At 41.3% G+C, this 25477-nt stretch overlaps 1 protein-coding gene across 1 annotated transcript; it reads right to left on the minus strand.

The window, feature by feature from the left end:
* Positions 1–20712: 20712 nt before the first annotated feature.
* On the minus strand, positions 20713–25244 carry LOC125532730. The gene is made up of 7 exons (XM_048696675.1): positions 25062–25244; positions 22382–24965; positions 21790–21955; positions 21429–21705; positions 21255–21348; positions 21031–21167; positions 20713–20786 (listed from the first exon to the last, which is right to left on the minus strand). Exons 1-7 carry the CDS (start codon positions 25123–25125, stop codon positions 20713–20715), a joined length of 3396 nt encoding a protein of 1131 aa, XP_048552632.1. The 5' UTR covers positions 25126–25244.
* Positions 25245–25477: the final 233 nt, after the last annotated feature.

The following is a 25477-nucleotide window of genomic DNA, read 5'->3' on the forward strand; positions in this document are numbered from 1 at the left end:
TAACAACAATGAGCAAATAAACATGTATATCAAAATTGTATTTACAATATATGGGCTATAAAGTATTCTTACATGCCGATCGAGTAGTATGCACTGAAGGTACAAGTTTCCCATTCCATTCTCTTTGATGTGAGCCTTCCACACGACCCTAGCTTGAATAATCCAGCAATTATGATAAATGTGTTCCATTTGGACGTGATGAAAATTGATGTTCCTGTGCGTATAAAAAAACAAAAGGATCAGGTAAAATGCATTTCCATGTGGATCACAAAATTTAGCAGACAAGCAGCATAACATTCTAGTGGCCAAACACTAATCATGTGAAATTTATACATATTATTCATGTTCTGTCCAGGTGCATTCTTTGCAATCAGTACTATTGCACATGGGATAAATATGGATTTGAAAACATGCAGTACCCAGTGGTTATAAGAAACAACCCCAATGAGATTACAGCCACACCATCAATCTAATAACTTATGGAACTATATAAATGAATGCTAATAAAATAGTAATATACTCAGGTGATTGTGTTAGTGCTTGCTACATCTGGTTTTAACAAATATACAAGATGAAAACAAGCCGACAATAGATGTTTTGATGGCCAAGCCTATTAATATGTTATAGTGTATCCCATGTGATCCATCTTTTTAGATAAAAGAACAAGTTGCAAAACAATGGTGATGATTTAAATAGAAAAAACCGTTATATAGTGATGGCAAATAGACGTACGAAAAGATTATTATATCTTGCCTGTTCATCGGAGGGGAGATGAGTGTACTGGTGACAGGAGCTGGCGCCGGCGCCACCATCCTCTTAGATGTGATCGATCCGTATGAGATCACCATGGTCGTCGTGGAGGAGATGACTTTTGCTGTACAGACAATTAGTGGGCAGCAGGGGTTATTTATATAAGCATGGTGGGCGGCGGGAAAATGAAAAAGTGATGAAAATCCGATTTTGGCTGGCTAGGCCCCCATGGGTGAAATATCTATATTCAGATATGTAATATTCGGCAACCTATTAAATCGGGATGTATTAATCAAGGAAACGTACATAACAAAATCGGTCCATGATATTCGGTACGATTAAAATTATGATCACTTGCCTATGAAAACGCATGTGATTTATCACTTGCCTTTGATAAACATACTTTCATTTTTATGGATATTTATTAACCTTTCTTATATTCACATAAATATATTAATTAAATATAATATATTAATTTTTTTCATTAACTTGATGATATATAAAATTTTGATATAGGTATCTGCCCGTGCGTAGCTATGGGACAAATGATATATCGTGCCTAACACATAACTTTACAATCATCATCTATATCAAATAATATAATTGCACAACGGGAGAAACCAGTTTATTATTTTTCATCACGACTGTCTAAATGACAAATGAAGGTACAAATGAAGGTGCCGATAGAGAGACGGGAGAGATAGTGTGCATGCCTACGATTATGACTTTCGGCTAAGAGTTAGCGTGACAAATTATATTATGAAATTAAGCTGTTTTTTTGGTCAGGCTATCGTCGTGTATAATTAGTTTAAGAAATTAGAGCGTAATCAGGGAATTATAAATAAGAATTAAGGGAAAATCAGATTGTCATTGAGCATAGTTAGGACACACGTAGCATCCATAAATGAACTGAAAAGCAAACTTTATTATTGTTCAAGTCCGAAGGGTTACACGGGATGATAAAAGAAACAATCTATCATGTCAACATTACTGTAAATTTGCTTATGCTTCGTCCTTGTCAGCTGGTCCTGGCTTCTTGTCCCTCTCTTGAATAAGCTTCTCGACCAACTTCGTCAGAAGATTTATGTGTTCAATCAAAACCTGCACCAACATGCTAGTATGCTTCTGTGCCTGTAGAATCTCATAGTTGTTGGATCCCCAAACGTCTTTCCTCGCTGCACTTGACCCTGTGTTACGCTGGATATCCCAGCCTGAGGGGAGATGTGCATGAGGGATGTGATGCACCTCACGACGTCGGATTAGGTTAGAAAAATGGTTCGACGAAAGCATGGATGGGAATTGCACAGGCAGGATATGCTCATTCTTCTTTAGTTTCTTACATCTCGGTGCAGATCCCTCACCAACATTCCCATCTCTGCTCGGTTCTTCATCAGGGTGCAGCTCCTTCTTATCTTCTTGTTCTTGTTGATGATCATCAGCACCATCGATGCTGTTGGATGATGACATGTCAAAGATAGGTGTAGTGGCAAGGGTGCAAGAGCGGTATGGTTTGGGTTTGGCTGTTTAAAGGGTGAAGGATTTTATAGATGTTTATAAGGAAACAATAACTACAAAATCAAAAAATGAATCAACTAATATGATTACAATTACTATATATTCACTGGAATCATGTTTGTGATTCTGCATGATCAACCAAGTATTAGATTACAATGAAAAATTTTAAACATGCCATTTTGTAAAGACCGGATATGATCACATGCCGTAATTAATACTAAGTATGCCGATAATATATTATTTGTTTCCGGAAATTATATCTAGACATCGGCATCTTATATTTTGGATATATATTAATAAGTCTGCGTCTTGTAAAATTAATTTATTTCTAATTTTGGTTTGAGGCTATGTTTTAAACATGCCAATAAAAAATAACCTGCATGCTAAATAACAGGTCACAAAGTATTAGCAACATAAAAAATCCATCAAAAAGTCCTCCAATGTTATCCTTTAGGCTTTATATAAATAACTATAGTAATTTCTTTCATAGTTTCATGTTGTTGTGGTTTAATTATTTATCATGGACTTGGAGCTCCATATAAATCTACTGCATGCTCTCATCAAAAGCTATAAAGAGATTCCTAAAGGATAATATGTAACTTGAATTGAAATGTTAGTTAATTAGTATAGCTGGGTGAAAGTACTGGTAATATAACTTTTGACGAAAATTGCACACTTCAGCAAACAGACATTTGCATTGCCACAAACTACAGAGTCTAATGGGTATTTAAACTTATTAGAAAATGGGATTACACGCACTTTATTAATTATTAAAAGTACATATGCAAAATATAATTTCAAAAGTTGGACAAACTTCCCTTATTCGTGTGTTGGTCTTATAATTCAAACCGTTCTGAATCTTTTAGTTGTGACATATCAGAATAATATGTAAATTTACAGTCAAGCATAGTATCAAATAACCAAAATAAATAAGAACAGGTACGATAACTTGCCTTAATTAAAAAAGACCCTTTGCATGTGCAATGAATTTAGCAGGCCAATCATTAAATCTGGATTACAGCTAACACACTAAATAGTACGCTGTGTGACATGTACACTGACATAAAAACAACAATAGTAGAAAAAACATAACAGCGATGATGGTGACAATATGACGGCTGATTATTGAACTGCAGTGCGTATCTTGCGATGATCGAATATACCTCCAGCTATCAAAATAACATATTAAAAAATACATGTAGAAAAACGAATTACATCATGTCTAGACAATCGCATGAGTAATTGCTCTGTCATTACAAAACCTGCCTTGATATTAACGGGTCTTCAACCTGTAAGGACTTCCTTGTAGATGATGTTCTTCATCGAGGTCAGTAAGGACACGCTAGTTCTTTTACGCTTTCTTGGATTGTCCTTATGCTTGTTGGTCTTCTCCTTCGGCTTCTCCTTCTGAATGAGTATCTTTATGTTACTCTTCGCGGTGGCTCGAGACAAAGCAACATAGAGCTGACCATGTGAGAACACGGGATTGGGTAGGTAGACACCAACAATCGGGATGGTCTGCCCTTGAGCCTTGTTAATGGTCATAGCAAAGCTAAGCCTTATAGGAAATTGTTTTCTCTTAAACTTGAACGGAAACATATCATTTTCAGATGGGCAGAGAGGTATTTGAGGAAGGAAGACCCTCCTGCCAGCGTGTTGTCCAATCACGATTTCTGCATCAATGGTGTTCCTCTCAAAACCTCTAACAACAAGCCTAGTGCCATTACAAAGCCCATTAGCTGGATCAATGTTCCTTAGAAGTATCACAGGGCAGTTCAGCTTTAGTTTTAGAGCATGCGGAGGAAGCCCGTTAGGAGTCAATCCATTAAGAAACTCCTGAGCATAGTACCCATATGGGTCATCCTCCGCACTATCAAAACTATGGTAGATTACTTCATCTCCATGAAAACGCTCTATCATGCGGATGTTTATTTTGTCTACATTGTCGTTAGTTGTGGAAAGGATTGCTCGAGATGTCATGTAACTCGAATCAGCCATGTTGTCCTCTAGACTCGGAAATACATGCTCAATAAGCTTATCCAGGTCGTCAACCTCGCCTGTAGACAGCAGACAAATATCTTCAGGGAGTACTATGTTGCCTTGATCATCAACTTCCTCAGTGCCATTGCCGACCCTTAGCAAGTAATCGGCAAACCACGTGTCATTATGAGCCCTCATGTTGGTGATGAGCCGAAGCTGACGCATGCCCTTCCATAGATGAGAGCTTCGGAGGGTTGCATCAATTATCTGGCCCCGCGACCCCCTTCTGACGACCGGAAGAACCTGCCTAAAGTCCCCGCCAAAAACAACAGTCTTTCCTCCAAAGGGTCGGTCGCGTATTCCCATTATGTCGCGCATGCTATTATCCAATGCCTCAACCGCTTGTCGCTTTGTCATGCTGGCCTCGTCCCATATGATCAAGGAGGCCATCCGTAGCAGCTTGGCGGTCCCACTCTGCTTGGTGAAGCTGCACGAGGCTCCATCCTCGCAACTCAATGGGATCTTGAACCTGGAGTGGGCAGTCCTGCCGCCAGGCATGATAGAAGCGGCGATGCCGGACGTTGCGGTAGCAATACCAATCTTGCCCTGACTTCTCACCTTGGCAAGCATCGCCCTATATAGGAAGGTCTTACCTGTACCTCCAGGGCCATCAACAAAGAAAACACCCCCATCACCGCGTTCAACAGCCCCTAGTATCTCATCGTATGCGGCCCTCTACTCCATGTTGAGTGAAGATGCCAATTTTGTGTCATCCATGTCAAACTCAACGGTTGATTCCTCGATAACCTCTCTTGCCTCGCCCTCTGTAGGGTCAAACGAATCATCTATGTTTGGAAGAGCGAAATCAACAATGTCTTTACCCATTGACTGCAACATTCCCCTAATGTCAAGCAACACCATCTGCTCCACCTCGTCAGTGGACGTGCGTGATCGACGATAGTCATCTGACATAGCCTCGAAGTGCCGATCCCATAATCCACGCACATCGCCTGGCTCGCAGTGAACCAAGATGGTTGCGAAGAGCCTCCTAAGTGAACATGGCATCGCCCACTGCTCAGCCTCATTAAGACAGTCGTCGAGCGTGTTGTCTGCCTCGATGAGTCCCAACCTTTCAGCAGCCTCTCTAAAGCTCCCACATAGCACGCCATCCACGGTGAGCAAGTCGTCGAAGGATGTTTTGCCCGTAACATGGTTAAGCAACACCCGCAGGTAGTATCGCTCCCCCTCGGCAGGATTGGCTGACACTATGCGCCCAATTTGAAAACGCTCGACCCGTGGCTTCCAATACTTATTTTTCTTCTGCCACGTAAAGCTTCCGGGAAAATCCTTGTACAATATATGCCTAGCCCAAGGGTGTTCGAGGTTAGCCTTGAAATACTTGTAATCGCCACTCCGGCGGCGACTGGATCCACGGAACCGATCAGAGATGCAGATTTGTAAGAGTAGTAATTGTAAAGGTAGGAATATGTAAACGCCACACCTGACACCTGATTTTGCAATCGCCACTCCAGCGGCGACTGGATCGCACGCAGGTCCGCTGAAGAGCGATGAATCGGGGACGTGAGCCTGTCTTTGCACCCGGACGGCGTCGTCGCCGGGATAAGACTGCACGCTGTGAAAGAGACCTACGGTATGAGCGCTTGTGGCGGCGGACAAGGGTTTCAGGGTTTGTGACGGCGGCCAAGGGTTTGAGGGGCGGGGACGAATGACCGCGGCTCGCAATGGGATCGAGGTCAAGACGATCAGATCGATCAGCCCGTCATTTCGTAGGTTAACCGTGATTGATCGTTGTAGGGGTTTTTTCTAGCTGTGAACCGGCGCGGTTCAGAATGGGCGTAGTTGTATCTTGATGTTTTTTTTATTGGTTGGGAGGTAAGATGCGGGGGAACGGTGGAAAGCCGGAGGTGGGACGAAGTACCAAAAAAAACCAGGGAAGGTGGGACGAAAATTGACCGGCGGAGACTACCAACTGCTCCATTAGGAGTAGAGACTCCTAATGGACGAGTTGGTTGAATAGTCACACCACTTTCATCTGGTTTTTTTCGTCTGGTTTGTCTTCCCCTCCCCCACCCCTTTTCTACGGGTTTATTTTCGTCTCCATTCTTTCCTTGTAAACCAACACTTTCCTAAGATACAAAAGATCACAGGTCTAACTTTCCTAACTTACCTAAATCAACTGATTCCTCCCATCAATGCAATTTACTTTAGGAAATAAAATAATGAATTTTAAGGAAACAAATAATGGAATTTTACCCACGATCTATTTAAACCAATTTTATATGCCAATAAGATCAATTTTCGGTAACTTTTATATGGAAAGGAATAATTCATGATCAATCTTTAATCAAGCATAAAAAAATTGGGTAGTATTTGGTAACTTTTATATGGAAATGAATAAATCATGATCAATCTTTGAACAATCATAAATCATTACTATTATATGAGAATGGGTCATTTGATTCCTCTCTCGAAAAAGAAAAAAAAACAGTACGCCGCCAACTCCTCTCTCGATCCTATCCTCCTTGATATTTTTGCTAGGTTGTGGCTATGGGATGGCGCCGCCGCCGCCGCCATCACGGGACCACAGTTCCATGCCTCCGCTGTCCAATGTCTTGCCCCTTCCCGTTCTAGGGCTTCCACAAGTCAACATCGCACCTCCTCCCCACCAGAGAACATGTAGCAGTAGGAGCAGAGAGGAATCGGGGGCAGGGGTCGCCGGAAGCACCTCGCTGGGACAATCCCCATGGCTACCAGGCGCATAACCAGCACGCGACAGTCGCTCCACGGCCAACCAACAAAGGTGAGTCGCCTGTACGCCCATCAACATAATCTCTCTTTCTCGCCGCGCTGCATGGGAAATGGCCGCTCTAGGGATTCTCGATTCGGTCCTGGCTGCGCCATTAGGTTTCTCACGGCTTTGTTTCAGTTGAGTTCTGATGTTCATAGTATAATTCGTCAAGACCAAATTTTCATTAATAATGTTTCCAACCAGGATAGTCTGATGCGAGAGAGTTTCTTGCCCGATTCGTGTGTCAACTAGCAATTCCTTGATCTTTACTCATGTTTCTCGTTCGTGATGTCCAGGTGCCGCAGGCCCGACAGGGAAGCAGAAGGATGCCGGCGCCAGCGCTGGCCTCCCCTGTGTGAGAGGAAACAGACGGGTGCTCGGGGGCATCGGCGACGTTCTCCACGTGAACGTCCTCGACGGGTAAGAAAATCAACGCAAGGATCGAATAATGTTCTGTTTTTCTGTTCTTCCGTTCTTTGGACTGAACTGGATCTTGTCTTGTTCACTGCAACAGCAAGATCCAACTGCCGACGGGGATCAATCACCCAATCACCAGGAGCTTCGGCGCCAAGCTCTTGAAGAAGGCTCAGGCTGATCCATCTAAGGTATGAACAACACCCCCTTTTCCGCTCATACAGGCTTTCGAAAGCAATTTCCTATAGATGACATCAACATTTTGATCCTGCACTTGCAGATGACATCAACATTTTGATCCTACACTTGCAGGAGTTCTTGGGTTCTTCTTAATTTACCATTGCTGGAGGAACTAGACCAACACTCTAGGTAGTATCGCTAATAGAGTGGTGCGTTAAGTGGATGAGCAGGATAGGTAGATAACTTACTTTGCAAGCAAAATTCTAGGTGTGAATGCACTGTTTTGTTGGGGTTTCAGCATTCAACATTTTCATATTACCATACATTATGTACTTAGATATATATCTCAATACCATTCATTCCTTGACTCTAATGGCGGGGTTAGTGTGTTTCCTCTGCGACCAATGCAAGGACTGTGTTGGCCATACTTCTTAGATATCTCACTACTAATGCAATGCATCTACTCGAGGCAAGGTTGGCACTGCTGCCTTGAGGATGTCTGATTGGAGAACACCATCATCCTCCCCTTGGTCTCTGATGTCTTGGTAGAGTGGTGGATCACGAGCAGGGTCCTCATTTCAAAGCAGAAGCGGTGAGGTTTTGATTCTCTGGTCATGTTAACCGGCTGGAGCCTTTATTATTTGCCAACACTAATATGTGACCACTCAAATCTTATCTGATATGCTTCTTTGGAAACTGGCCAGAGGAACCGGAGTTGCTGCATGTGGGAGTAGTTCCATTTGTATCTAGGAGTGATGTATTATTGGTGTTCCTATTATTACGACCGCTCTCTTGTAACATTACTTGCTTTCTCCTTCTATAAAAAATACTGTAAGCAATTTGCGTGCTCTAAAAAACAAGGTCGGGTCAGTACTCACCTCATCCTATAAGAGGCTATTGTGTATGCACATGGTTGACTTGGCAGCAGAGACTCATTAATTTAGTATCAATGTTAACTGTGCCTCTCTGCTTATTTTGAACACTCTGCTTTTGAGTTGCATATAGTTTATGTTCGTCAATTAGTTGACAACCTCACACCTTAACATAGCTGAGAATTATTATTGTGCGTATAACTGGACAGAAAATTAATTGATGCAGACTTGGAGATGGTGAAGAAGTTGGTTGGAAAGAGCAAAAAAGAAGCAGGATGGACTTAAGGTCGACAACTTGATGTGCATGAGGAGTAGGCATAGGCGAGCATGGCTGCACAGAGCAGTGACATTAGCCGGTGACCGGCCAGCGCGGCCTCGACGAGGATGCTCCACCCCATGCATGCTTGCCATTGTTCTGCACCACCGAGGTTTTGTTTTTTCCCCTTCTCTTTCCTTCCTCCAATCTTCAGTCGAGCTGGATGAACAGAAACAAACTATCTCTTCTATTTGTAGATGAAGAAGTTGTCTGGCTTACCAGCCACCTGAGCACCCAGATCTTCGCGCCCGACTATTGAAGAAGCCTCGGGCTGATTAAGCTATCACAAACAAGGTACATACATCCCCGTTGGCCAAGGTTCACAGATTTTTTAGTTAAATATGTGCTGAAAATTCACCATTATATCTGTGGTTATTATAGGCTACGACATACCCGGGCAAGCTTCAAACTTTACAATCCAAACTTTGTTGTAAGTGTCTGACTCCTTTGTCGTGTACTTGTGTATTTTTGCAGCTTCTCATGTAACAGCTATTGGAGTCTATTTTTTACAGGAGTAGAAAAATTATGTTATGTTTGGTTCTTAATCACTGCAATGAGATCATAATAGACAGGAAGAATAGTTACATCTTCTCCTATGCTTAGTGTTAATTTGAATTGTTGTTCTGAAAGTTTCATTTAGGGAAACTGAAAGTAATTATCCTTGTCCTCCATTTGCAGTCAGATGATGCCCGTGGCCCTAGGGAACCATGGTATGACTTGCATTCAAAAATTGATGATCCAATAGCTTATGATGTTCTACAGAATTTTCAGGAGCGTTGGTTGAAGGCATCGAAACGCCATGGCAAATATCCTCTGAATATTCTCGAGATGAACCCATGAACCAGATTTGGAAACATTTATGGATCAATAAATCTTAATATTTGATCCACTATTAGCTAATAATTGTTATAGCTTATGATCTTATCGAGTTTAGGGTCGGTTATTATCTTATAGCTAAAGGCACAAGCTGTTAAAAAATATCGTGGAAGTAAGTACTTTTCTCCCTCTCCACTTTCGTCGGTGACAAGTTCAGTTTTTTTTGTATTGATGGATCAAGTCGTGTTGGTTTAACTTCATAGTATAAGGAACTTGCAGTTATTTTTTGTTCATTATCTTATAAGCTACATAAAATAGCAGTATCATCTTGAAGCTGGTGATGGATTAGTGGCCCCAGGTATTCCTGGAATCCTGGTAGTGCAAACATATATTCATTTTTGTGAACTGAAATTGGGGGATATAGTATGTGTGATGAGTGGGATGGGAAAGGTTCAATAAGGAGACATGGGTAGATTGGTTGTCTGTACCATATCAACATAATGTACTTTTAGTATTCAAATTCTGATGTGAGCGTACGACTGACCCCTGTCATATTGGGTGTAAAGAATTTTCCTTTTTCATCATGCCTCCTTGTACATATTATTTTGTGAGATTAAGAAAGAAAAAGCAAAATGACTCGATTGCATAGGATGCATAAATACAACATTTTGCAACTGAATTAGTTCAGTGTTGTTTTTCCGTAAGAATAAACACAATATTTTGTAGGTTATGTTAGCTGGAATCCGGACTGCATGCTTAGAAATTGCAAATTTTTAAAAATTAGATTAAACAAATATAGTTGAATCATACTCCATATTACTCAGCGAAACGGAGGCACGGTGGATTCACTTGGCAAACTGTGAGCTGGTGTTAGAGTGAACACTATCAGGGCGGGGAGGTGGTCGGACATCACTAATGCCGCCACGGCCAACGGACGAAGAATAGAGTTCCTTTCTGCTTTCTCGTGCATGGATGAATGATTGGAGGAGGAGAAGGTGAGCTTGCTTGGAGAAGTATACATGATGAGAGCTATATGTTTGAATAATGGTATACTATATGTTTTATTGTCCTGTGGCCAATTTGAATTGCACACATATCACCCATTGAGGGGAAAGGAAAAAAAAGAAACAGACATGATCGGCTTGCCTGCTCGCCTTCTTCTTTTCTCTTCTCTGGAGGTACCATCTCTCCCATCACCAGTCCTCCCGGCATCTCCAATGCGGCAAGAGATGAAGATGGACGTGCCGACGCGCGTCGACCACCACAAAATAGGCCCGGTTGATCTCGCTACATAGCCCCCGAACTTCGGGTGTTTTCGCGCTCACGCATGAGCTTCATGGTGACGTCGCCAAGCACGAGAACTAGAGGAGATCGATGAAGGAATCGATGCACATTTCCCAATTAGAATATTTATTTAATTATCCTATTTTTTGTTGTTTCATGGCAACACATGGGAATTCAGTTAGGTTGATTAAGATCTATTTTTGTCTTACGCCTTTTTATTAGGTTGATTATGATCGTTTTTTGTCCTACCTGTTGCAATAGGCATTGGAGTGGGATTTGGGTAGCATTGTGTTTTTCTAAGGAAGGCCATCATGGCTCTCTTGCATTATTTATGAGATTACATCGAAGAAAGGGGTTCATCGACCCAGTACGATGTTTTCTTATAATTAAAACAAAAGACAGCTAACTACCGGATCATATGATTTACTTCACTTTGAGAGTGCTTTAATTTTCTCTCCTCATTTAATTGTCAAAACTTAAGCATGTTAGAGAATCACAATGGTTAATGGGAAGGTGGGATATGCGAGAGGCACTTTAGCACTTGTTGTAATGTGCTCGTGGTATTTCTCGCCTTCTACCCATAGTAACACATGAACATTTCTTTATTAAAAAAACACATAAACATTTCTTTGTCATAGTAGACGCATGGTGAAAGTGAGGTGGGAGTCATCGGTTTTGAAGGAGAGGGCTCCAACGAGAAATGTCCCTGTGGTGGGAAACCGAGCCGGAAGAGAATGGTCCTGTAGGAAAAGAAAAGGGTGAGTCATGGGTTGGTTTCCTTTTGTGTTGGGCCCGCGTGTTGGAGACAACATGTCGGATAGTCCGGGCAACCACATTTCTCTCACACATATGGTTTGGATTTGGGGGATCCCAGACAAACGGTTCAATTTTGGGGAGCCCGCTGGGCATCTGTACACGTCCGGACGTACGAGAAAAAAGATGAACTTTGACCTTGAAGACGACCTTAATCATTTATTTATTTATTTATATGCATTGTAGCCCGTAGCAACGCACGGGTATTCTACTAGTTAGGAGTAGAGATCCTCCTCTTTTTGTAAATGACTTGTCTATTATGTGAGGAATAAAGTCTATTCGCTGTCAAAAAAAAAATCCTACCCCGCCTCCTTAAATAGAATTCTTTCAATTTATATATGTTATTATTAAGTTCCTTGGTATCAAGGAGTCATCATAGGAATTAATAAACAAAGGAAGGAAGGAAATGATTGAGACAAAGAAATAAGGAAGACTTGCCAGGAATAAGGAAAGGAATAATGAAGGAAAGGTAGCGCTTCGTGGATTCAGAAATAAGGAGAGGAATAACGAAGGAAAGGAGCGCTTCGTGGATTCATCGCATCCTATACTGGTGGGGCTGGAAATAGGGAAATAAATAATAAGGGACGAAAGGAAAGTATGTTGGTAGGGCTGGGCGTGGAGAAGGAACACTCAGCCCAGGATCATCGACGTCTAGCATGATGACAATGACGAGGGCGTGGCGAGCAGGAGGTCATTAGCATTGGTCATGGGGCTGAACGGGGGAGAAGGCATCAGGTAATTGCAAATCCGGATCGAGTACGTCCCGGTGCATGCGAAGAGTGGACAACTACTCATCATCTGCTCATATTAATCTTTCATCCTATATTGTTTGTTTTTTACACGTGTATGCAATTATGCAAGGAGTTGACGGCGGGCACCGGCAGGCAGTAGCAGCTTCATCGTCTGCTTATGTTTGTTTTGGTCTCTGTACACGTACGGTACGTATCTCCTGGTGCATGCAATGGCATGAATCATGCAGGTTTGATCTACACCCATCCTAAAAAATTAATGTTCAGTTATCACTCAGAGTACGCTTTATATTTTGTTTTTAAAGTTATACTGATCTTTGTCTACAGCTGCATACGACTGGAAAGAGATTGATTTTTAATCTCTAGGTGTCCCTACAACCTCACGAACAGTGATAACTTATAAAATAGTAGAAAACAAAATAAAAAAAGAATTCATGACATCAAATATGCCCAAAGTTTTAAGCACTTATTTTATTTGTCATGTATAGAGCTCATCGGATGATATTTCCCGACAAAAATTTGCAAGCACCAAAAACGTTTGAGCATATTTGATGTCACAAAATTTCAATTTTCTTATTTTCTTTTCTATATTTTATTACTGCTCATGGGGGTGTAGGGAAACCTGGGAGCTACGACACTGTTTTCTCGTTGGCTAACATCAACCGTAGATCAAAACCTTTGGTGAATTGGTCTGCTGTAGTTCTTTTTCTCTCATGCAATTATGGTCGGGTCTGGTGAGGTGATAATCTATGGTAGCCAAAGTCTTCCAGATGCTACATGGATGTGGCCAATGGTGGGTGTGCGTCGTTTGCATGGTGAGCCAGAATCAGAATAAAATTGAGCGAAGATGACCGATCAGATCGAAAAACTCTTTGTTAGAAGTTCTAACCAGGTGGCCTTGATCTTCACTACTGCAGGATGCTGCTAACACGACACTACAATCAGAGACCCTTCGAGAAACTGTGTGTGATGCCATAATCGTAAACGGTGGTGTATGAAAATCGTCAGAAATGTATAAAATGTTTGCGATGGAGGACACATCAAACATGGTTCAGATTTTAGTTGCGTGTGCGATGAAGGGCATACGGTTTAGTTCAATTAACTGTTTGCGGTGAGGAGGAACAAAAGAAACGGGCAGCCAGATGAAGGCGTGTGCGATACACAGCATACGATTTACTCGGATGAACTGTTTGTGATTAGGCAACACAAAAAAACGGGCAACCAGATGAAAGTGTGTGCGATATAAAGAATACGGTTCACTCGGATGAACTGTTTGTGATTAGGCAACACAAAAGAAACGGTCAGCCAGATCACGGTGTGTGCAATATACGACATGCAGTTCACTCGGATGAACTATTTGCGTTGACACAAGAGAACAGAAACGGTTCAACTTAACAAGACATGTGTGTTGTGCGATGGGATTGCATGCAGTTCACTCGGCCCTTGTCGTCAGTGTGTGACCTCTGTGGCAACCTTTCGCTCCCCAGGCGCCTCTTCATGTACCGTGGCAACCGTCCACCGACTCTTCGCCTTTCCCTCTCGATTTGAAACCGCTGTCGCATGCTAGCTCTTCCTCCCTCCTCCATTTGCCTTCACCCTTCCTTCTGCCATTGTTTGATCGTCTTCTCCATGGAGGGAACAAGCCGAAAACGCCCCCGTTATTCTTGCCCCGATCTGAATGATGACGCGGTGGAGGAACTCATTGATCGGTGTGACGTCATCACCTCGGCTAGCATGGCAGGTTCGTTCAAGACCATTCTCGACTCAACTAATAACATCATTACAAGGAACCCAAGGGTCCAGGACCGGTGTGATCTCCCCTATCTTCTTCGTCGTGACCCTGCTGACTGGTGCGGGGACGAGGGAAGCCTCTCCTTGTGTAAGTTGACACCGCTTGATAATGATACGTATGATGTTAAGATGCCATCGCTTGAGGGCAAGGCTTGGGCAGGCGCAAATGGAGATTGGGTTGTTTATATTGGGTACAACTGCGAGTGGGAACTTGTGAATGTGTACACTCATCACCGGGTTCCACTTCCAAAAATCTCAGACTGCCCAGATGTTGAGCACACAGATGGTCTACGCGAGTTCAAATACGATCATGGTAACTGTCGCCTACGAAAGATAGCAATTTGTCGAGTTCCCAACCGCTCTTGGGATTACACGAACTATGAAGTTGTTACTATCTTCGACAAGCTTGTTGCCTTCCTTACTTCCACGCCTCGATGGATATTGCTCAAAAATCAATTTATGTACATGGATGAGTACTGTGATGCAATTCAATGCGAGGGTCTTGTGTTTGCTGCCACCACTCGTGGCACTGTTTTTGCATGGAATCATCATGCTTTCGGAACGTTTGTCTTCCACCGTAATTATAATTGTTTCATCCACATGCATGCGGATTAGCTAGTTTCCCTTTACTAATTAACCTTCTTGTGTTTCCAAGGTCCTGTCAACATTCCACCACCCATACTTGAAAATTTTATTCATGAGCATGAGGACGAGCAGGACCCATATACTTAGTGGCGCCTGACAACTTATTCCGATGGATCATCTCTTCTTGTCTGTATACGGGGCACTGCTGATGTTACTAAGGAAGCAAGTGTTGTCTCGTATGGTCGCACTCTCCAGACCTATTCCAACATCCGTTGCAGGGTATTCGGGATGGATACTGGTGTACTAGCGCCAACACCTTCTCCCCGGTTCAGTATTGAAAGTCTTGGAGGAAACTCGCTCTTCCTTGGACAAACCTATCTAATGGTGGTGGAAGGCGATCCAGCTGCTGTTGACACAACGTTACTACCATTTATGAGAAGCAACTGTATCTATACCTCGGACATTACTATGCTTCCCTACCGTCCCAATATGGGTATTGAAATAGGCCGCTTCAGCCTGGATGATCAGTCATGCGTTGGTCTCGAGATTGACAGTAGCTGGCCCTTCCGAGAGAATCACTTCTGGTCCAAAGCAAGCGTTTCCAATGCCGACGAGTGGTTGAGCTGAATTTCATTTCATCGCTTTGTTATTTGTTGTGTGAGAAAAACTTTACTAGAATGTTTTGTTGGACATGATCTATAATCCAACGTGTATCCTCGTTGTCGTTGTGGGTTGATGACTTGTTGTATGTAATCAATGGTACATTTGCATATGCATCCATGAACTCACGCCTGCTAGTGGTGTCCATATGAACAGTGCTAGTGATTTTAGTTGCAAAAATTAGATAGTGCTAGTGATTTCTAGCTGCATATTTTGACAAATCGCAGTGTTACAAGGTTGACAAATGGCAATGTTACTAGATAAACAAATGTCAATCTTTCCAGTTTGAGAAATTGCAACATACCCAAAATGATAGATATGCAAACCTTACCCAATTGTGTGCACGTGGTTGCACACGGGTCATGCAAAACAACCGTTTGCGTTGAAGGGATGCAAAAATCCTGCTCAACACATTTTCCCTTGGCTTCCCGAGGAAGCTGTCGGTTTGCATACAGGTGTTCTAACTAAAACATTTGCGATGAGTGTTTTATATTTAAAAACCATTGACGTTTTTTAAAAATAAAATCATTTGATAAGTCTATACATTAAGAGAGAAAAACGCAAGTTCGTTCAAACCATATCTTTCATTTAGTCACATTGCGAATTTATATTCATATGATCGAGAATTCGAGATACAGTATTAAACCCCAAAAAAACTATTTCTGGCGGCGGCGGAGGCGGCGTGCCGCGCCGTCGTTGTCGTCCTCCCGGACGCCGTTGTTGAAGTCTTCAAGGCAGCACAAAATGTTCTTCACTTGTAAATCAAACATCATGTCATCGCGCGATCGACGGGCAGGGCGCGGGAGGAGGGCAACTGGCTCCGCTGAGAGGTAGAGGTCGACGGTAGCGTCCCATGCTGCTGAGGGGGGGGGTGCACGGGCACGGGCACGGGCGCGGCGGGTGCAGCCAAACGCACGGGGACTGACACTGCGGTGGGTGGAGGGGCGCGCACGGGCGCGGCGGGTGCATCCGAATGCACGGGGGCCGGCGCCACGATGGGTGGAGGGGCGTGCATGGGCACGGGCGCTGGCATGTAAACGAGCTCGCGCGGGTCTGCAGAGACCTCGCGGACGCCCGCGGCTTCCAGCTCTGCGATAGTGCTCGGCGACCAGCCCGTCAATGCTACGGGGATGGTCGCTGGTGCGGGCGCGGGGATGGGAGTTGGGATGGGAGCGGGGGAAGGAACCGCTGCGGCCAACTCGTTCTGGGCCATGTCCATGAGGCCCCATTCCTCCTTATTTTCTATCTCCTCCGGCTCGGAGTCGACTTCACCAAACTTGAAGACTAGTGGCAGATGATCATTCCGCGCCATGGCGGTGGAGGTCTGCGGGGGGATGGGAATGGGAGGCGAACAATAAGGCCGCCCGTATTAAACAGTGGCTCGGGTGCCATTAATGGAGAGGAAGGTGGGCGGCTATGGAAGTCAAAGGGATCGCTTCCCAGTGAGTCTGCGCAGTGTACAACTCACACGCTTCCCGGTGAGCCTGGGCATTGGAGGACAGCTTGCACGCTTCTCGGTCAGCCTGCGCACCGGACTGCGCTCGCACACCTCCCATTCAGTCAAGGTCAAGCAGCTGTCCGCACGGCACCTCCTACAGCCATTAAAACCAAGACACGTGGCGTCACGTGAATGGTTAACAAAACGCACACGGTTTGAATTATACAAACGTTTGAGATATTAAAGTGGCAGCTATTTTTTTCAAAATGCCTTTGTTGGCTGTCATTATTCGAGTGCGCCTTCTCTCAAAATGGACACGAAAAATACCACATCATGTCGGGTGCCATTCCATGATAGCATGCCAAGTTTCATGAATTTCAGACGAGTTTTGGATTTACTAGAATTTAAAAACCAGGCATCTCAATGTTTTGTCGGCAATCAACGGTGCCCTGGTGTTTGAAATTCATTCTAATTTCTTGCATGGGACCTAAGCATGCACCCAAGGACACAGATTTGATTTTTCAACCAATTTATATGCACTGGAGCATGTGCATGTTGTTCAAATTTGAATTATGCACATAAATGCATTGAAAACTCAGTTAACTAGATAATACCCCGCGCGTTGCGGCGGGAATTGGATGCAATACATTTGGATGATATTTATTTTCCATAGAATATGAATATTTGGACAGACAATATGATAATTGAAATTTGGAAAACACATATGTATAATCATAAATACTTATTGAAAATTAGAAAATACATATGTATAGTCATAGTTATACGTTGTTCATAAAAAGAAGATAATATGTGGTATAATTTATTTGTAGTTGGGGTCTTCTTCATTGAGAACTATCTGTTCATGTGGGTTCCTTTCGTAATGTACTTGAAGATGTATTTGGTGGTGTTGTCTTCACGTTCAACGGTTTCTCTGAAAGCAACAGACACTGGTGGTTTTGGAGTAGTCTTTTTCTTTTCAGTTGCCTCCATGTACTTCTTCTGAGCCCTTGATGAATTAGTTGTTGAGTGGGGCAGAACATTCCTTGGTCCATCATATTGTATCCTGGAGAAAGATTTATGTTTTTAATGTTATTTGCAGCAAGCATAGGGATGTAGAAAACAATATTTTATGCAGTAGCCGTACCTGTTGCCTTCGTGTTGGCTGTCCATTTTTGTGCCGGTAGTCAAAAAAATTTGATTTGAAAGATGAAGTTGTGGCGAGTACAATATATTATGGGGGGTCTTATATAGGTGTCTCACATGGGAAAGAATGTCTAACCGAAAGATGTTTAAGTAATGGTTAATGCAAAAATCAAATTAGCATTCATGTATTTTAATGCAGAGTGTAGGTTTGTATTGACATCCTAATTGCAAAAAAGAACATAAACTGATCCACTCATGAATTTACTTTAATGCACACTGTAGGTTTCTATCGAGATAATAAGTGCACCAAAGAACATAAATTGTATCCATTCATGAATATATTTGAACAGACACTGTAGGTTTGTATTAAGATCATAAGTCCAACAAAGAACATAAACTGGAACCACTGATAAGTTGGTAGTTGGACAAAATTTGTAATGTTCCTTGGTTACAATAGAAACTGAGCAAAGTGGTATGAACACAAGGACTATGTTATTTCTGGTTGTAGGCGATGTACGTTATTCCTCATTTCTCATTTGTAGCAGAGTGCAAGTTGTCCTGCCTGTATTGGAAAATGAAGTGTTGTCAAAAAAATTAAATAACACAATATATTACTGGTTTTTTAAATCAGAAAATGAAAGTTTATATAGTCAATGTAAAGTACTTAAATTGTCCAAATGTTCCTTTACTCTGGCTGTTCCTGTTGATGCAATTTTTCTGGAAGTGTATCTACATTCCTGTTGATGGAGATTTTTGGCAACTTTAAATATATGCAGGAAGAAACTCATATTGTTGGCTAAATTTGTATAAAGGGTGTGAGAAACAGAACATACTCATGCTTGTTCTTTTTCGCAGTACTTTCTTCCGGTTCCTTTGAGCTGCATTTAGAAAATTGGTTCCATTTATTATATCAGATATTGAAAGTAATAAAGCATGAATCAAAATAGAAAATGAACTGGGCAAGAGAATATAAATGTAACCCAAGAACCTCCATGTACTTGAAATAAGTTACCATCTGGGAAACATACCATGGATGAGATGTAATCCTGAATATATCATATTCCCAATATTGAGCACAATATAGCATGTATAAGTTAGTGTTCACTTGCATGACCAGTAATGTTTGTGTAAGGAGACTACAAATAATTGTGAGTCGGAATTGATTTTGTGAAATTATCATTTAGTTGGTAAAAGCTTGGTAACTTATAGACTTTAAAATGGAGCAGGCAAAGAATTCTAGAAGACAGAGCTAGGCTTTAGCTTGACAACTCCATTAGTGTGACATGTAAACGCGAGTTAAATGAAGCCTAACACCACATTAGGAAATGTGATGCTTCAGGTACTGCCAATGGATTTATGTGATTTCTATTACTGTGTACTTTAGTTGTTGTTAATGGTTACTTCTAACTGCTACCAGGAAGTTTGTATGTGCCTTATGTAGTTATTGGAGAACCATGGTGCACTAAGGTTTTGTGAGTGTTCTCATACCTGTTAGATTTGTCGGCATCACTCTCATTAAAATCAATTCTTCTTTTTGTGTTGATCCTGATTGTAATGTACATCACAGATGTAAAGAAGTCTTGATCAGAGGAATACAATAAGATGGAGGTTTATGAAAGATTACATTTAGCAGCATATAAAAAAGAGAAAGCATTTGAGAAGGGAAAAAGACTAACATTCAATTCCATTTGGACTTTCACATAAAAGTATCATTGTGGCAAGTCATATAATGGAGAAGCAATAAGAGAGATGTTTAAAATCCAAGTTTATGAAGCATTACCTATTTTCGTTTTCCTTTATGCTGATAGACGTTGGCTTATGAGTTGCAGGAGTGTTGTCATTGGTGGTTGTATCCTCGCCTGACTGAAAAAGCTTCACACATTATGTTAATAACCATGATATATGAAGGTAATGAATATGTAAGAAGTTGCTTACCTTTGGAGCACGTGGAACAGGTGTTGATTCAGTATTGTTGACAGAGAAACTTTTTTTCAGGACATAATTTATAGGGTACTTGGCAGATGAATCAGTGTTCATTCCTATGTAGAATAACTTTTGTTTACCAATGGCCTTATCCAGGGTAAGCACATGATCTGTAGCTTCTATCTTCATACTCATTGAAACATGATCAGCATGACGCTCAACTAAGTCTTCAGCTACTCTAGCGAAAGCAATTGCATCCAAACTTCCCGAGTTATCTGTTAGTGTAAGGGGAAGTTTGTACCTGAAGCATGGTATAGTTGTTAGTGACACGATAAAAAAAGGAATTATTTAAGTATTAGATTTTAAGAAGATATATAATACATTGGGCATGGAACTGGAAATTGGCAGCCACATGTTGGGGTATCTGTCATGTTGTTATATCCTTTTCCACAACGCTTGCATGCTTTGTAGTACCATTTGACTGACGGTATAATTGATGCTACTTTTGCGATAGTGCTGAAGGTTGCTCCTCCCTGGCACAAAAAAGGATGAAGTATCAATAATCTATTTTATTTTGAATGGTGAGGCAGGAAAAAGTGAACTGCATGAGAAAGTGTTCACCTGAAAAGATGATGCTGGAAGGTTAGATATTTCTTCAATGGTGTATAGTTTGCCTACTGCTTCAAGTGGAGATACTTGTTTGACCTGAGGGAGATGCTTTTGTAGAGTTGGGCATTTCCATTGATAGCTTCAAATGTTTTTCATATAAAATATTAGTTTGCTGTAGTGCTAAACATAAATTTTGTATGCGCAAGAGTGAGAAAGAGAGAACCTGGTGCGGTACTTTTGAACTTCAGGTATATCAAGATCAAGATATATTTGTGTCGCAGAACTTGAGGATCCTTGTATCATACCTATAAACTTATGTTGTTAATAGGATGTTTAAATAAATATGTTTATTATTTCTTTGGGCAAGTTTTTTTATAAGTTACCTGTAAACCTTTGTAGATTTGCAGTTACACCAGCAAAAATGGCTATGACAATTCCTTCTTGAGATTTTTTAAGTACTGTTTCTTCATCAAATGATTCTCCATGCTGGCCCCATAGAACTAATTCTTGTGTTTGTTCTCTGGAAAATTAAGGTATAGTCATTCTGAGGGGAACAGGTTATTAAGGTAAAAAAATTTGAATAACAGGAGCAGCTATGAAGACATACTCTAGGTTGCAAATTTTGATCTTCCGAAATTTGTGCTGAGATGTTTGGCTAGCATAGTCATATGGACCAACATCACATATTACTCCTATCACATCTAAAAGGTTCAAGTATGCAAGTCGTTATGCATTGAAGTATAGTGGTTAAGAGATAGATAAGTCAAGCACATTATGTTACCTAGGAGTGGCTTGGAATCAATTGCTTTTTGTGGCAGCTGATCAAATGGGCAAAAGTTGAACGAAAGTGTAGGTATATCTGCACCTCTTGAATGTAGCGGATGAACCTTTGTGTCTTGTTTGAATTGCAGCATATAATTCTGATGGCGATAGACATATGATTTGCTTCTGATATCGATAGCTGCAACATTTGAAATAATATAGACAGATCCTTGAGATAGCAACCCACGAAATTGTTTTTCAAATTTTTTAGGCACACTAATTTGTGCCATGGATCCCTGCAAAAGTTCAAGTAATCAAATGATTTGGAACAACAATGTTATTGTGTAATGTTAAATAGGTAACTATAAAAATGGACGTACATCTTCATCCAAGAGAATGCCATCAATGCTGATCAAAGCATTTCCATATCTGGGATTCGTATTTATAGCATCCCAAAGCCTTATTACCCGTGCAAAGACCTTACAGTTTTGCTGTCCCACTGTAATATCTTTAAATTTCGTAGTTGACTCCATAGGGGAGATGGATCTGAATGAATAAGAATGTTAGGAAAAAAATGATGGCATGCAGAAAAAATGTATTACATACTTGTGAAATTTCAGGCATAACATAAATTTGAGTGGATAAAATACCTAGCTGTTTTAGCTTCTATGTGTATTAATTTGATTGAATACCTCGGCATATACTACATTATGTGTGCAATGCTCATAAGAAAATGGGCTATTTTCAATGAAAACTCGCAAGCCGTCTGGTGATGTAACTCTTGAAAATGCCACATACAATTGACCGTGTGAGAAGACATTAGATGGTAAGTAGACACCAACTCGGTTTAGTGTTTGCCCCTGACTTTTGTTTATTGTCATAGCATATGAAAGGCGAACAGGAAACTGGCGACGCCTCAATTTGAAAGGCCACTTAGACTGAGATGACGTAGTGACAATTCGAGGAATATACACTCTTGAACCTATAGCCTTCCCTGTTATGATTTCTCCTTCAATGACACGACCAGTCAGTTGTGTAACAATGAGTCTAGTGCCATTACAAAGTCCCCTTGATGGATCAAGATTACGCAGTAGCATTATAGGAACACCAATTTTCAAATGCAGTATATGATCTGGAAGTCCAGGTATGTCAATGGTGTTTAGCAACTCTGTTGGATATAATGCTTCTAGAGTAGAATGATTAGGACATCTATCATCAATTGAATCTGAACTATAATATGACATTTCACTTGTTGCTAGCCGAGAAATCATTATTGTATTTATTTTAGAAACGACATCATTTGTAGGTGCAAGAATTGCACGATCACACAAATACGATGTAATGGTAGTTGACTCACAGCCTGAGTTGTAGACAAATGATATCAATCCATCTATATTTCTAGAATCTGGGGACAAAAGGAGATATTGGGGGATCTGTATAAATATGCTATTGGGTTCATTTGGAACAGGAACAAAAGGCTCAGTGCCATTTCCAATTCGTAAGAGCCAGTCAGCAAAATTCTGTAGTTCTTCTCTCCTGGAGATGGAGAGACACCCTGAGGTGAGCCTCATATTTTCATTCAACTGTAGAAGTGTGCACTTGTTCCACAAATAAGAGTTAACAATGCAAGATTTCAAAATCTGTTGCTTGGTTGCATTTTTTATCACTGGTTGTGTTTGCCGAAAATCCCCACCAAGAACTACAGTGATACCTCCAAACTGCATGTCTTCGGCATTAGGTCTAGTATCTGACATTATATCTCTGAGAGTGTGGTCTAGTGCTTCAAAACAATATCTATGATTCATTGGTGCTTCATCCCAAACTATAAGAGATGTGTTTTGAATAAGTTCTGCCAGGTGTGTATTTTTCTTTATGGTACACATTGAATTCTCTGAAATTTCCAAAGGAATTTTAAAACGGGAGTGTGGTGTTCGACCTCCCGGGAGCAATAGAGAAGCAATTCCCGAGGATGCTACTGCCAATGCAATTTTCCCTTGACTCCGCAAAGAATAAAGTAAAGTAGTCCATAAGAAAGTTTTACCAGTCCCTCCATATCCATAAACAAAGAATGTTCTACCTTCATTATTTATGGCAGAATTATAGATAGCATGAAATACATCCTTCTGGTTGTTGTTTAGCTTCGGAATATTATCATTCAAAGTGGATGTCATGTTTGGAATGTCATAGGTAAGCTCATCCAGCAAAAGCCTATTTTGTGCAGAAGCATTTCCTATATCATCTGGCAGTGGCAAACTAAAATGTGATAAGCAATATCCGGAATCCTTCAGCAATTTATCCAGCTCAATGAGAAGACAGGATGTCACGTACGAATCTAGTGATGAACTGCTCAACTGAGAAGGATGAAGATTCAACCGATGTGCTATATCTTCAGACATCATTGATGCATGCTCCTCAAAAAGCTTGATAGGATTTGTTACATTGCAAAAAAGCAAAAGGGTAACAAAAAGCTGACGTAATTGGAATGGTGATGCCCACCGAGCCGCATCTTTTAATGCATTGGACCACTCTTGGTCATCACCTAGGAGGCCTAAAGCTTCACATGCTGAACAAAATGTAGGATATTCTTGGCCTGATATAGTCCTGATATCAGTGAAGGAGGTTGGACCTTTACGAATGTTCAGCAACATTCGCAAATAGAAAGGCTCTCCTTGTGAAGGGTTGACATGTGCCACTCGGCCAATTTTTTTTTGAGGACCTCGACGATGATCCCAGTATTTCCCTTGCTGGTGCCATGTCCAATATTCTGGAAATTCTATGTACGTGTATTGTCGAGCTTCAGGGTGTTGCATATTAGCATCTAACCATGCAGTGAGTTTAGTGGTCACATTTTTGGGGTCTTCAATAACTTGTTCCAGATTATCATCTTCCGAATAAATTACATTGTTCTCAAGAGGAAGATGAACAGGGAGCCTTTCTACGGAAGGGTCTGTATGGTGAATATCATATTGCTGCAACCGCCAAGCAGCATCATTTGGTGTCACACAACGACACTCTAAATAATTATCAATTTCATTAACGGTTTCAGTTGATGAGGCTGATGTTGAAAAGTTGCCGTGGAGGCCAATTCTAGCACAATCAAATCCTTTTGTGACATACTTGAAAAGATATTTGTGCATACCATCATGGTTAACCTTCTCTACATTTATATGAGCTTGGTACTTAACCACTAGGTCCACATTGTGAGGAACAATGAATCTATTGTCAATGTCAACATTATTTTTCCTAGCTGTTATTCCATTATTTGGTCGGGCATATTCTGTGAAACCATTCTCCCGTACAGTTGTTTGCTCACAGAACTCCTTTGGGTAAAATTTGGTGCATTTTCCTTCTGACATACATGGTGACGACTGGCCGAGAGGGCCGCAAGGGCCATGCACCATAAAAGAAGAAACAACCTCATATCCTATTGGATCTTTTATAGGATCTGGCAACTGAGCAGAAATATAGGAATCTATCTTCTGTGCATCTAAAGGTGCTTCTTTGGCTAACCATATAATTATATGAACATGTGGGAGTCCACGTTTCTGGAATTCAACTGTGTAGATAACTACAGGAATGTAAAACATGTTTAATAACCGGCAGAAAACTATGTTGAGAGAAGGGAATATAAGTTTAAGAGAACGCTTATTACCTGCGTTTATGGGTCCAAAGAATTGTTTCTTTTTAATATCATCCATTAGAATATTAAGCTTCATTTTGAATACCCGGTTGACAATATCTGGACGGTCAGATGGTTCTTGACCAGGAATGGATGATAGAGCCTCTGTAATTTCAGGCCAAGCAGCATTTGATGTGAACGTGACAAACAGATCTGGGCAACAATATTTTCTACAAATAGCAATGGAGTCTTGGTAGTTTTGGTATAAGTAGCAAGGGCCTCCAGTAAATGAGGAAGGTAATATAATCCTTTGGCCAACAGAAGAACCTGATGTAATACCCCTTGACACAGAATCTGCTAAACAACTGAATGATGATGATCTGTATTTCCGTTGAAAGCTAGGCTTGCAGTAGAATGCAATACGAAAGGTTTCAACAGAACAATAGCCA

Source organism: Triticum urartu, chromosome 1, assembly GCF_003073215.2.
Source record: "Triticum urartu cultivar G1812 chromosome 1, Tu2.1, whole genome shotgun sequence".
In the NCBI taxonomy this organism is placed as follows: Eukaryota; Viridiplantae; Streptophyta; class Magnoliopsida; order Poales; family Poaceae; genus Triticum; species Triticum urartu.